At 39.3% G+C, this 14,025-nt stretch overlaps 1 protein-coding gene and 1 long non-coding RNA gene across 3 annotated transcripts in view; both read left to right on the top strand.

The window, feature by feature from the left end:
• The window catches only part of LOC140236264 (uncharacterized), a 50,193-nt gene that overhangs the window by 16,073 nt on the left and 20,095 nt on the right, over positions 1–14,025 (top strand). Inside the window, exon 7 of the mRNA XM_072316224.1 lies at positions 440–601. Coding sequence (XP_072172325.1) covers positions 440–601 — 162 coding nt within the window. The remainder of the gene's footprint in view (positions 1–439; positions 602–14,025) is intronic.
• On the top strand, positions 6,364–8,598 carry LOC140236159 (uncharacterized). Of its 2 annotated transcripts, none has more exons than XR_011901760.1 (3): positions 6,364–6,433; positions 7,303–7,521; positions 8,006–8,598. It is a non-coding gene; the product is annotated as an uncharacterized lncRNA (long non-coding RNA). The 2 variants fall into 2 exon arrangements; XR_011901761.1 differs by having other exon boundaries at positions 8,003–8,598.

The raw sequence follows: 14,025 nt of genomic DNA, 5'->3' as shown, positions 1-14,025 counted from the left end.
CTTTTTTTTTGTCGTATACGTAGCAGCACGATTGGATTTCATTGGGTCAAAAGTCCAATACACACTGTTTCCTAAAATCAGAACGGTCCCCTAAAAGTTAAAGTTAAAGTTAAAGTCATTTTAAGTGTGACCATGATTTTACTAAAGATGCTTTGTATCGATGGGATATGCCATACTACACGTTCTGTAGAGTAACAGACCTACATTTACGTTACACAGTATGAGTGCAGATGAAGTCATATCTGTGCCACTCAACTTTTTGTCACAATACATGTAAAACATGTGGAATATACATTCCTTCTTTCCTTCACAAGGTCCTGATTAGTGAAATTAAGATATGAGTGAATGTATCAAAGTTATCTCAGTTGCTTTGAGTTTCCCACCATCACCGTGGGTTATTACTTTTCACTACCTGTCGATTAATGTTCCTTCCAACCAGCCATCATTGAGAATTGACAGCGTGAAATGTGGAAGAACTGTGTCACGTGACTTGGCAGAGGGTATGTGTTCCAGGAGTGTACTCAGCAACGTAGAAATAGTTGACTCACAATTTCACGTGGACTTCTACAACATCCTCACCGCAGAGGCTTCGAACTGTCAGGTAAGAACTTAGCACCATAGTTCTACAACACTTGGGTTATAGTGTTCAGACTATAGAATCTGATAGTGTGTTATTGAGTATTTCAAAGAGGCAATGCATAATTTTGGCTTGTGCCGAAAGGGTGGGTTGGGTGGTGGCGCGTCGCGTTAATGGGAACACCACCCTTCGTCCAAAGCCCCCCCCCCCCCCCCCGTTTTGCCGAAAGGGTGCGTTGGGAGCGTTGGGTCGCGTCGCGTTGACTGGAACCCCACCCTTCGTCCAAAGCCCCCCCCCCCCGGTTTTGCCGAAAGGGTGCGTTGGTACTTTTTCTCATGTAATATTAAAAGACGAGTTTTGAATTCATATTTAACCTTCAAACAACCATTTCTAAGAGGCTATCGTCCGGATCGGTTTCTAAGCGCACAGGGAAGAGACGAAAGTTGGTCTAATTCCATTTTGTATTAAGCGCATTACAAATGTAATGTATTATTATTATTATTATTATTATTATTATTATTATTATTATTATTATTATTATTATTATCATTATCATTATTATCGGTTTACACTCTTTAACCACTTGGTCTACAGCCAGTTGGTCTAATAGACTGTTTAATATCAGTTGGTCTAATAACCAGTTGGTCTAGTCATCATTTCGTCCAATTACTGTTTGGTCTAATTGTTATTTAGTTTAATTACTATTTGGTCTACAGTCAATTCGTCTAATAATAGCCAGTTGGTCTATTTTTGGTATAACACCAATTTATATCATCAAATACCGATTTGGTCTATTATGAGTTGGTCTAATTCCATTTCGTCTAATCATCAAATGGTCTAAAATAAAACCAAATTATTTTGTCCAATATAAATTTGGTGTACACATCATTAATTTTGGTCCATTGCCCAGTTGGTCTAGCCTCTGTCTATCATCATTTAGTCTACCCCCATTTAGTCTAATAACCATTGATCTTATTGTCATTTGGTCTAATAGCCAGCCTCCTGGTCTAATCAGGTACCATTTGGTCCAATCATCGTTTCGTCTATATGACCAACTGGGCTATTTTTTTTTTTTTTTTTTTTTTTGGGGGGGGGGCCTTTTTATTGATTGTGTACACCAAATTTATATTGGACAAATTTGGTTTTATTTTTAGACAATTTGATGATTAGACGAAATGGAATTAGACCAACTCATAATAGACCAAAAATAGACCAAATGGATATTATTAGACGAATTGACTGTAGACCAAATAGTAATTAAACCAAATAACAATTAGACCAAACAGTAATAGGACGAAATGATGACTAGACCAACTGGTTATTAGACCAACTGATATTAAACAGTCTATGAGACCAACTGGCTGTAGACCAGGTGGTAATAGAGTGTAAACCGATCCGGACGATAGCCTCTTTGAAATGGTTGTTTGAAGGTTAAATATAAATTCAAAACTCGTCTTTTAATATTACATGAGAAAAAGTACCAACGCACCCTTTCGGCAAAACCGGGGGGGGGGGGGGGGCTTTGGACGAAGGGTGGGGTTCCAGTCAACGCGACGCGACCCAACGCTCCCAACGCACCCTTTCGGCAAAACCGGGGGGGGGGGGGGGGGGGGCTTTGGACGAAGGGTGGTGTTCCCATTAACGCGACGCGCCACCACCCAACCCACCCTTTCGGCACAAGCCCATAATTTTCATTGGAGTCCCATTTCTTCTCCTTATCGTTATTATGCGTATAGTTAAAGATTGGTAAGTCCAGGCTGACAGGGCGTCATCTGTTGGGTCATTAATTCCCCGAGGCCACCTGTACAGCATATGAATGGGTAGTTTTGCACAAGATGCAGCACACTTTATTCAGAAAACCCACTTATATACACAATATCAAGAAACAACAAACTAAATAGACTTCGGTAGAGAAATCACTGCTTTTTGCGGATAAATAGCCTAAAAATGAAGAAAAAAAAAGAATGTTAAGTAATATATCGAGAATGTACTAGCTCGCGTGTTGCACCTCCTTGGCTACATTTGAAAATGTAATTTCGTATAGAGGTAATGATTATATACACGTCTTGTGGAGCCGGGAAATGTGCAAACGCCGGGAGATGTGTGCCCGTCTTGCCTGGAAATGTGCAAATCTCGAAATTGCTTTAACGGGAAATATATGCCGGGTTTGGTAAGTCCAGGATGCCAAGCCACGCTATAGGGCTTTTGTCGGGAAATGTGCGAACCACTCACTTCACTGATTCTGTGTATGTATGGATCGAAGATAAACTCTCTATCAAAACTATGCATGAGCCGTCACCATTTTTTCTTTACAGTTATCTTGTCTAAGCGACCTCCTGTACATAGCGGCCATCTGTCCACAACGGTATTTTGTTTTTATCATTTCCCTTAAGTGGCGGCTAAAGATAGGTTTGACTGTACAGTAAAACTTTCGCGATTACCAGTCTGTATAGCAGCCGCCTGCCATATAAAACACTGAAATCAATTTCCTCCAAAAAGAAAATCATGACAAAGAACCTGTCTATTCTATAGCGGCCACCTGTCTACAACAGCCGTTTTCCGTCTCCGTGGTCGGTAGATAGGTTTCTACTATCGGGCTAAAATGAAATATGTCTTAGCGACCATCTGTCTATAGCGGCCACCTGCCATGTACGACTATCAAAAACAATTCCCTGCTAAAGAAAGGCATGTTTAACAACGTATACAGCGGCCTCCTGTTTATTACGGTCACTTTTTGTTTCCCTTGGAGTGGCCGCTATAAACAGATTTGGCTTTATAGTAAAACCTTTCTTAACGCCACCACCTGTCTATAGCGCCCACCTGCCGTAAACGACCACTAAAATTAATTCCCTCCATTTTCAAGAAGTAGCTGAAACCAACGGCGTAGCCAGGATTTGATGTTAGGGGGGGGGGGGGCGGTTAGTCTGCGAGCGAGCGGAGCGACCGAGCCCGAGCGAGCGGAGCGATCGAGGGGGGGGGGGGAGGGTGTGGGAGGGGGGAAACCCCCCTCCCACGGTAAGAACTTTGTGCATTTTGATGTTGTAAATGGTGCGATTTGATGCATGTTTTTGCGCGTGTTATCGAATTGAAACAGTCCCACTTGATTAAGGTACTAATATAATTTCATGTCGATTATCATTGAACAATTTGGCTATAATATGGTATCATTTAGATAAATGTCTTGTATTAATTCTTACACTCAATATCATGAACGGGACTGAACCCGAGCGAGCGGAGCGAGCGAGGGGGGGGGGGGGGGGGGGGTGGGGGAGGGTGTGGGAGGGGGTGTCCCCCCTCCCACGGTGAGAACTTTTTGCATTTTGATGTTGTAAATGGTGCAATTTGATGCATGTTTTTGCTTGTTTTATCGACCTGAAATAGTCCCACTTGTTTAAGGTAGCAGTATATTTTGATATAGATTATTATTGAACAATTTTCCCATCTATGGTATGATTTAAATACACTTCTTGTATTAATTCTTTTCACTGAATATCATGAACGCGACTGAACCCGAGCGAGCGGAGCGAGTGAGAAGGAGGGGATGGTGTGGGAGGGGGTGTCCCCCTCCCACGTGAGATCTTTTTGCATTTTGATGTTGCAAATGGTGCAAATTGATGCATGTTTTTGCATGTTTTAACGAGTTGAAACAGTCCCACTTGTTTAAGGTTGCAGTATATTCTAGTGTAGATTATTATTGCACAATTTGCCAATAATTTATGCATAAAATGGTATCATTAAAATAAACTTTTTGTATTAATTCTTACCCTTAATATCATGAACGCGACTGAGCCCGAGCGAGCGGAGCGAGCGAGGGGGAAGGGGAGGGTGTGTGAGGGGGTGTCCCCCCTCCCACGGTGAGAACTTTTTGCATTTTGATGTTGTAAATGGTGCAATTTGATGCATGTTTTTGCTTGTTTTATCGACTTGAAATAGTCCCACTTATTTAAGGTAGCAGTGTATTTTGATATAGATTATTATTGAACAATTTTCCTATTACTGGTATGATTTAGAGACACTTCTTGTATTAATTCTTTTCACTGAATATCATGAACGCGACTGAACCCGAGCGAGCGGAGCGAGCGAGGGGGAGGGGAGGGTGTGGGAGGGGGTGTCCCCCTCCCACGGTGAGATCTTTTTGCATTTTGATGTTGCAAATGTTGCAAATTGATGCATGTTTTTGCTTGTTTTAACGAGTTGTTGAAACAGTCCCACTTGTTTAAGGTTGAAGTATATTCTAGTGTAGATTATTATTGCACAATTTGCCAATAATATCGTCGGTCGCATTACGAACCGGCGAATGTTCGAATTTGGGTCAATTTTTCAAAATTCACTTTTTTCCATTTTTTGAATGTCCATACCAAACTCTATCTATCCCCAAAATATCAAATCGCAAAATTCACGAAAACATGTATTTTTGGCAGTGACGAATTTTCAAAATGTCCAAATGCTGCAATTTGTGACATTACGAACCGGCAAATGTTCGTATACGCCGGTTCGTAAAATCCCTGTTCAGACGGAACACACGTGAGGTATGGGGGGCGAATCGAGGAGCTTGCGAGGCCGCGAGCGAGGGCTCGTCATCACCATCAGTCCCATGCACTCGGAATTGTGCTGGTATGTAACTACTAGGTGCATTTTGTTGCTCATTTGTTATTTAATCTTCTGTTTAAAAACAAAAGTAATGATAATCGGGGCAGGTTAATGTGTAATCATAAAATATTACATCAGAGAAGTAGAATTGCTCGACGTTATCATGTAAAAGTAGCTTTCCTGTGTATTTCATTTCCTTGTAGTTGTAGATCCTACACAGTCGTACACCTAGCCACCATTTTTGTCGAAGGTGGTCCTTGATTATTCTTGGTCAGAGATAAAGCAACCCTCCCATACAACCCGGATGCATTGTTTTTTAAACTAAAGCATAGTAGAATCTATAAACTGAAAAAAAAATATCGTGTAGCAATTGCAAATACCCAGGTAGAACTGAAAATAGGCCCAAAGTAATAAATGATTATCATTGTTTTCAAAGATTCATGTTGTTGCATTAAAAAAAAAAAAATAGTATTTAGGCCCTAAGTAAGAATGAAATTGCATGATGAGACTGTTTAGCGTCAGTGTTAAGTCAGTTATAGTTACATATAGCTTTGCAAGAATAGCTGCTCTGGCCTTTACTGTCTAACTAAAATCCTGCATAAACAGTAAATTTATAGGCTAGATCGAGGTTGTATTCACCGGTATGTTACTTATTTTGATTACCGTGACAGATATCAATGAACTTTCAGAAAAATTAAACGAAGTTAATTACCGGTACCGGTACTCACAGTTTTTTTTAACACTCATGTACAAGTATAAGCCTATATCCGGGGATTTTTATTCTATATAAGTTACCGCGGTACCGGTATTCTATTTGTGCCCTGATAACACTGACATGATTTTCCTTATTTATATCTTGGGGATAATTCTAGGAGCAGCAGGCCACTACAAGCAGGAGCCGAGTCCCCACAAACAAAGGCAGCACCGCTATCATTACAACTGTAGCAGCTAGCATCCCAGGAACATCAGCAGCACCTCTCGGCGCAGGAGCAGCATTAGCAGAGCCTGTAAAGTGCAACTGTAGCAGCTGAACTTCTCCATACAATTGTAGTCGCGAAGCCTCTATGTACTACAGTAGGCCTACCGACAGTACTATTGCAACAGAGCGTCTACGTATGCTACTGTAAAACTCTATACATATTTGTAGCAGCATGATCCTAACTTTCAACTGTAGCAGCTGAGCCTTTCAGACTGTAGCAGCAGAGCCTCTACGTACAACCGCAGAGAGTGGTGGTGATGAGGATGTTTTTCCTTCTGCCTATAATGGTAAGTTTGATTCGTATAAGTGATTATGGTACCGGTACTTGTGGACCATAAAGTGTACCGGGAACCAGGTATTCACAAACATTTCTCAGTTTACGGTGAATGGAATAGGTCATTTATTACTTTCAGTGGAATAGATGATTGAACAATACCATGTCATTTGACAGAAATCACTGTTTTGATATCTGGAATGTACTAGGTAATGTAGTCATACCTTTTCTGTAATGTCGATCTTATCTAACTCTACTGTCAAGTATCTTATGCAGATATTAATCTGGTGAGGACAGGCTCATGTTGATATTACAAGCTCTTCCCTAGGCACCTGCTTGAGCATACTTGGGGGAAGTTTCTAATGGCCTTACTGTAATTATTTCATACATGTATATCAATGTTGACTGCTACTCAATGTATTAAAAGAGAAAAAAGCAAGCACTAACACTTCTGTGTATAAGATTGTTAGGTTTTTATGTGAAAGACATCACATTTCTAATCAAAGAATGTGTAGCAGTTATCATTATTTACCTTTGCCAACCCCAAGGTGTAAAAGCTCGACCAATAGCACCTGAATTACTATGCCCTTCAGAGATCAGCAGACTTTGATGACAATTTTTTTTGCATTTCAAATAGGTATGCTGGCTGTAGCTATTTTCATTTTGTCTCACAAAATGTCATAGGTGATTGCCTGTAAAGAATTTCCTTATGTTACTTTGTTTTTTCTTCTGAAATTGTGCTTTAGCTGTAAGAAATACTCTTCTTCACATTTTTCAAACCTGCAGGTACTTGTAATGTTTTATCACATAGTGTATGACACAACTGTCAAATTTCTCACTGAAATTGTCCATACAATTTTGTGTGTTTTTGAACCACCGTAGGCATAGATGTTCTTGTCAAGTGGAAGAGGGATGGTTCTATGAATCCTGTCAGCTCAAGTGACCTCTATCATGCTCAACGGACCAAACCGAAACAAGGTTCCTGCGTACATATGAGAAGTGAAAATGGCTGGTGGAAAGGGAGGGTGCTTCAAGTCTTCAACATGCCCATGGATGGACGTAGGATGTCAGATGACGAGGGCATTCCTCTTTCTGCCTGAGGTAATTTGAATACATAGTTACTGATTTGTTCTACATCAATAAGTTTATCAAGATATATTATGTCTTTTTTCATGTTAAAATGATGTAGAGATTTTTATGCATCTATAGTGTCATGTAGGTACAATGTACTTTCATTGCATTACCATTTCAATATAAATGTTCAATTCTGTGTAATGAATAAAACAAATGTCGTAATTGCAGTTTGTAATGACTGTAGGATGCTGAAGACTGTTAGCTTTCCACTTCCTTTCTTTAAAAGTCTGATATTGATTATTACTTACAATTTATTATGTCAACGTCTCTTCTCAGTCCCAAAACAAAATCAATTACTGATAATTTGCTTTATGTGCATGTAATACACTGTAGATTCTAGTGTCCATGATAGATGTTTGCAAGTATATCTAGTATAAATCTTGTTGATTCTACCCACAGGATGGTCACATAATTTTTTTCATTGATGCATTGTTTACAACTTCCCCAGCAGTATCGTTACTTGCGACAGCAGTAGCAGAGCCTCAACGTCGATTTGTGACAGCTGAATCCCCAGAAACATCAGCAGCACCGCTTGAAGCAGCAGCAGCAGCAGCAGCAGCGGAGCCTGTACATACAGCCCTAGCAGCTGAGCCTCTAAGTACGACAACAGTGGTAGAGCCTCTACTTACAACTGTAGCAACTGAGCCTCTACTTACCACTGTAGCAGCAGAGCCTCTACTTGCAACTTTAGCATCTGCACTTCCAGGAACATTAGCAACACTGCTAGAAGCAGCAGCAGCAACAGAAGCAGAGCCTCTACAAACAACTGTGGTGTCCGCATTCTAAGAAACAACGCAGCAATGTTACCTTTGAAACTGAAGGTAATTCAACTGGAGTTGAGAAGTTCAGGGCATTGTATAACTGTTGTTTGTATTTCTTGCATTATCTGTCTGTGTGGTGCAAATTCCTAAAAAAGCAATTATGAGCCAAAACTTAATTTTCCAATAACAAATGTAAAATAATTTAAACATGTGATAAATACTTTGATTATCTTTTTTTTTTTCTTTTATCCTTCACTCTTGTAAGAAAAAGTTTGTGGCAGGCAACCTGTAAAATTTAAAGAAAATAGTTTGTCTTCTGCAAACAATAGTTAAAAAAAAAAACAGTAAATGAAGTAACAATTATTCAACCAGACTTGGCAGTTTCATCAAATTATGTATTTGTTTTCCTTGCATTAGGTGCACCTGATTTCAATTTGAAAGCAGACTAAGTCCTCCACTCTTATTTCAGATTACAAAAAATACTGAACCTTGCTGGATGATGGAAAACTGTTAAATCTCGAGAAAGCAATGTCCCTGTCAGACATTGAAGAACCGATTTTGATGGTAACCGGACACAGGAAAGCAATAGAAAACTGTTTGTGAAGTGTAATGGAAGTACAGCATATTCATATTATGCTGTATGTATTCTATACTGCCCTTTATCTAGTCTTGTTGGTATACATCTGGTTGTATTTACATTATTATATGTAGTGCACTAACTGTTGACCAACTTTCCTAAAATAAAGACCATTTAGGCAAACTATTGTACATGTTTCTTGTAAGGAAAGGAAAGGGAATTATTGGTGAATTTCTAGCTCATAGTGCCTTGTACAAATATAGACTTGATGCATGATCAAGTTTGTAATACTTTCTGGTAATTATTTTATCTTCAGTGTTACATATTTGCTACATGCTTTCAATAATTTCAACACAGTTTCACACAAATCGACCAATTTTTATCACTTCGGGAGGACCTTATTCAAATATAAAAGAAACAATAGAAATAAAGTGTAGTGTTCCAGTATGTATTCCATTTATTGTCTCTTCATTGCAAATTTGGAAACTACTGCCATTGAGGCTTTTGAGGGAGTGGAAGATAGATGTCAGTGCAAAGCCAGAAGATTTTCAGTGGAAGAATATGTAGGTACTGACATCAGTTCTATTCCTGATAGATCTTCAGTTGTCATGAAAAAATTATGGAATCTAAAACAGATTGTCAAAAAAAGCTGAACAGTGGGGAAGTCTACAAAAAGTCAGAAATATTTGTAGATGGTAGAACACATTTAACCATCAAAGATGTGATTTAACACGTAACCATATCAATCTTTTGGCTATGATTGCCTCAGTGAAAATGGCAGAATGTCTATCAGACAATATTATCATGCCTTGAAAATTCTGGTCCTAGAAAGAGAATGGCTAGCCAGACATGTTATTAACATGTTGTCATGTTGTCCCCATCCTAAGGACAGCAAAAAGAGACAAATGACGTACACTACTCTCCTCCCAGCAGTCCAGTAGTTGGCAGACTGTTAAAGTTTGTAGACTCGTGTTTATAAACACATTGGGTATCACTTTCATTAATTCAACCCTGGGCAAAATTACCTTGTGAAGTGTGAGGAGAATGGTACACTTGATCATGTTATTGCACTATTTGTGACTAACACGCGTACTACTGTAATACATTAAAGTCAAGGAAATGCAGAACTTCTCACCAATTTACAGGTCAGATTACCTCGTGAAGTGTTGGGAGAATTTTGTATTTTGTACATGTTATTGCACCACTTTTATAGTGGTCAGAACACAATTCTGAAATGCAACAAATGCCTAACTTCTCATTCCAAGTGAGATTACATAGTGAAGTATCATGGAGAATGTCACATTTATTTTGTATCAATTGTAATTTAATGTATTGTAATAATAGTGTGCAATGTAATTATTGTGAGCTGTCGAAAATGCAAAAAAAAAATCACTCTCTGAATTTACAGGTTATATCTGGAAGTTTGAGGAGAATGCTTTGTTTTGTAGTTACTGTATGTAATTATGAACACACATGTGGAATGGTGGCATTTTGAATTAATAAAATGCAGAATTCTTTACAAACTTGGGGACTGGTGAATAGAAAAAAAAAGAACAAAAAAAAAAGAGAGTGAGAGAGACACAGATACCTAGAATTGGGAGAACAAGGTGATTATGAATGCTTTGTAAGAGGGTATGTGTGTGTGTGTGTTTGTTCGAGTGTGTGTACTGGTATGTGCATGTATAGTGTGTGTTTGTGTATGTTTGTGTTTGCATGGGTGTAATTATATTCTCTCAATAATGAATGTACACTTTTTTATAGACAGTGACTACAGGCGCACTTTTAGTACTCATCCAGTAGTCAATAAAAACCCATTGCACAGTTTGATAACATTACTGGCATCAACAATTAATGTGTCAGAAAGTAGGTTGTGTGTGTGGGTTCGAGTGTGTTTACTGGTATATGTGCGTGTATGTGTGTTTGTGTATGTTTGTGTTTGTATGGGTGTAATTATATTCTCTCAATACTGATAATGACTTAACACTTGTAATATTTATAGATAGTGAGTGACTACCAGGCACGCTTTAATAGAACGGTACTCGTCCAATCAAAAACCCATTGCACAGTTTGATAACATTACTCGCATCAACAATTAATGTGTAAAAGTACAGGTAGGTTGTATAGTTTGAGAAAATAACTGTGGTGTTTGTTACACTTTCCTAATATCCATGATTATGATACAACTAACATGAATGAACATGAATGAACATGAATGAATCACAATCCCACTACCTAGAGCGGCGAATGTATACATTACACTGTGCGCGTACCACCTAAGCGTGTGGAATGTGTGATGATACGCGCCATTTTATGTTACATTTGCGGTTCGTAATGCGCACTCGCTACGTCCACACGTATTGAGCATGGGCTTTACGAACCGGCAAATGTATACATTTGCCGGTTCGTAATGCCCTCTCTTTAGTACGCGATGTACGTAAAACGCTGAAATGGGGGGTTTTACGAACCGGCAAACGCACTTTGCATCACTACCACAGAGCCCCAGGTGCAGCTACAAATAATATTTAGTATCAGACAAAGCAGAAAATTCCGCTTTCATCACTCTCTTAATATCATCATCAATGTGCGGTATAAGACACGTTATTATACGTTTAAAGAAGTCCCGATTCTTTAAACGCGATTATCTCGTAATCGTGTTTCCGCGCAAATTCGAACATTCGCCGTTCGTAATGCGACCGACGATATGTATAAAATGGTATCATTAAAATAAACTTTTGTAAAAATTCTTACCCTTAATATCATGAACGCGACTGAGCCCGAGCGAGCGGAGCGAGCGAGGGGAAGGGGAGGGTGTGGGAGGGGGTTGTCCCCCCTCCCACGGTGAGAACTTTTTGCATTTTGATGTTGCAAATGGTGCAATTTGATGCATGTTTTTGCGTGTTTTTGCGTGTTTTATCGACTTGAAACAGTCCCACTTGTTTAAGGTAGCAATATATTTTCATGTCGATTATTATTGAACATTATGGCTATAAAATGGTATTATTTAGATAAACGTCTTGTATTAATTTTTACACTGGATATCATGAACGCTGTCTGTTCAGCAATCAAACAGAAAAAGTATGCACACGAGGGGCATTTTCCCTCCCAAACGAAGTGATTTTGCATTTTCAGACCTTAAATTCAGCGATCTGGTGCAAATTTTTGGTGCAATACTTTTTCATTGAAGTGTTAAAATCACGGAATTTAGCTCTTATTCCGATTGTGCATCATCTGTGAAAACTGTGTATAGTACAAAGTCTAGTGAGGAAGAGCTTAGGGAAGGGGATTCCCCTCCCGCTCGGAGGAGCTTTTGCGTTTTAAGAATTGAAATAAAGCGATCTAGAGCACACTTTTTGTGGAAAATTCGGAAATTGTCATTCCCAAAAATGTACTAGGTCTAAAGTTGGGTTACAAGCAATGGAATGGTGGCAAGATACCTCTCCCATATTCAGGAGCCTTTTTTCAATTTTAAGCTTTTAGAACTGAAATTCAACAGTCTGGCGTACACTTTTGTTGGAATATCTGGAAATTTTTCAATCAGAGGAAAAGTGTAGCAAGTCTGTGGAAGGAGATTCTATATAATTTTCTGATTGCAGTTAAACGTTTTGGTGCACACATTTTGTGTCATATTTGGAAAACTGTTTATGTTCAAAGTGTAGCCACAGTCTACATGCATGGGGGGGGGGGGAGGGGCGGGCGAGCAGGAAGAAGGCGTGGGCGAGTGTTATCTCCACCCTTCCCGTACGATGGAGCTTTTGCCTTTTTAGGTGAAATTGAGATATCTCGTATACGCATATTTGATGGAGTATGGGAAATCATACAAAAAAAAAAATGATATGGGGGGGGGGGGGCTTAGGGAGGAAAGGGTCGATAAAAAGGGAAATTCCCCTTGTACAATGAGGGAACATTGAGTTTTCGGAATATAAGTGATAAGTCCTGTGCACTCAGAATTTTTCATAATTTTTTGTAAATCTAAAAAGTGTACTAAGGCTAGGGAAAGAGGCAAGGGGGGGAGGGTTCTGGGAGGGGGTATCCCCCTCCCAAGCACGAGAGATTTTGCATATTTTGAACTGAAATTCAACGATCTGGTGCACACTTTGAGTGAAATATTCAAAAAATTATGATCTTATTTGATGAAAGGTTGAAAAGGAGACCCGCTTCATGTGCATGCATACAGTATACACGCAATTTTTTTTCCGCCTCGCAAATCCCCGGTCCAAATCTTAGGGGGGGGGGGGGGCGACCGCCCCCATCGCCCCCCCCCCCCCCCCCCTGGCTACGCCAGTGGCTGAAACTGTGGAAATTCCGTCTTTTCCGCCCATCCCTGCATTCGCCATACCAAACTTGACATTCATTAATGTGCTAATCACTAAAGCTTTTATTATTCCTATCACTTCTGGTTCCATATAGAAGATTTTCCTTCTCTCTTTTTTTTAATTTTTTTTTTTATTCAATCTAAAACATTGAGGCCTACGCCCCTCCCCTCCACCGGGCTTGTTGGCCCTTAGAAAGAAAAAAAGAAAAAAGAAAAAAAAAAACCGCATACACATACAAAAAAAAAAAGCACACGAAATGACATTCTATTACACTTGGGATGCTTTTCCTGCAACGTTTGGTAAAAGACTGTCATAAGAATTACAGAGAAGTTTAATACGTTATAAAAAATTTGATTAATCACCCCATGCCCCCACCAGTCCTAATGCTCGGAATTCCTTGATGTGACATTAAATTTGACTTTTATAAGAAACTATATTTATCAATTTCTTCATAGCACGTACAGCTGTACGAACATAGCTTTTTCTTATTTGGCTATAGAGAAGAAAAATTATTATAAAGCCATCATAGTTCGGGCCCCCTCTCCCTCCCTTCCAACCCCCAAGAGGGGGTGGGATGATTTAAACAAATTGAGATCCTATCACCATAATGATGCTTCCAGCCAAGCTTGGTGGAAATCTGTCAAGGATGTTATCAAGAAAATATCAATGTTGATGTTCATGCGAAGTTTTGACATAGAGTTTATGATCAATCTTTATACCAATCTCGGTGAATTCAATAATATGCACATTGTTATTTTCCCGGCAACGCATCGTGCAAATGTGAAATCATTTACTTCGCGACGTTGGCTCATTTTCTAGC

Source organism: Diadema setosum, chromosome 12 (assembly GCF_964275005.1).
Source record: "Diadema setosum chromosome 12, eeDiaSeto1, whole genome shotgun sequence".
Lineage (NCBI taxonomy): Eukaryota > Metazoa > Echinodermata > Echinoidea > Diadematoida > Diadematidae > Diadema > Diadema setosum.
This window is presented reverse-complemented; position numbering and strand designations above follow the sequence as displayed.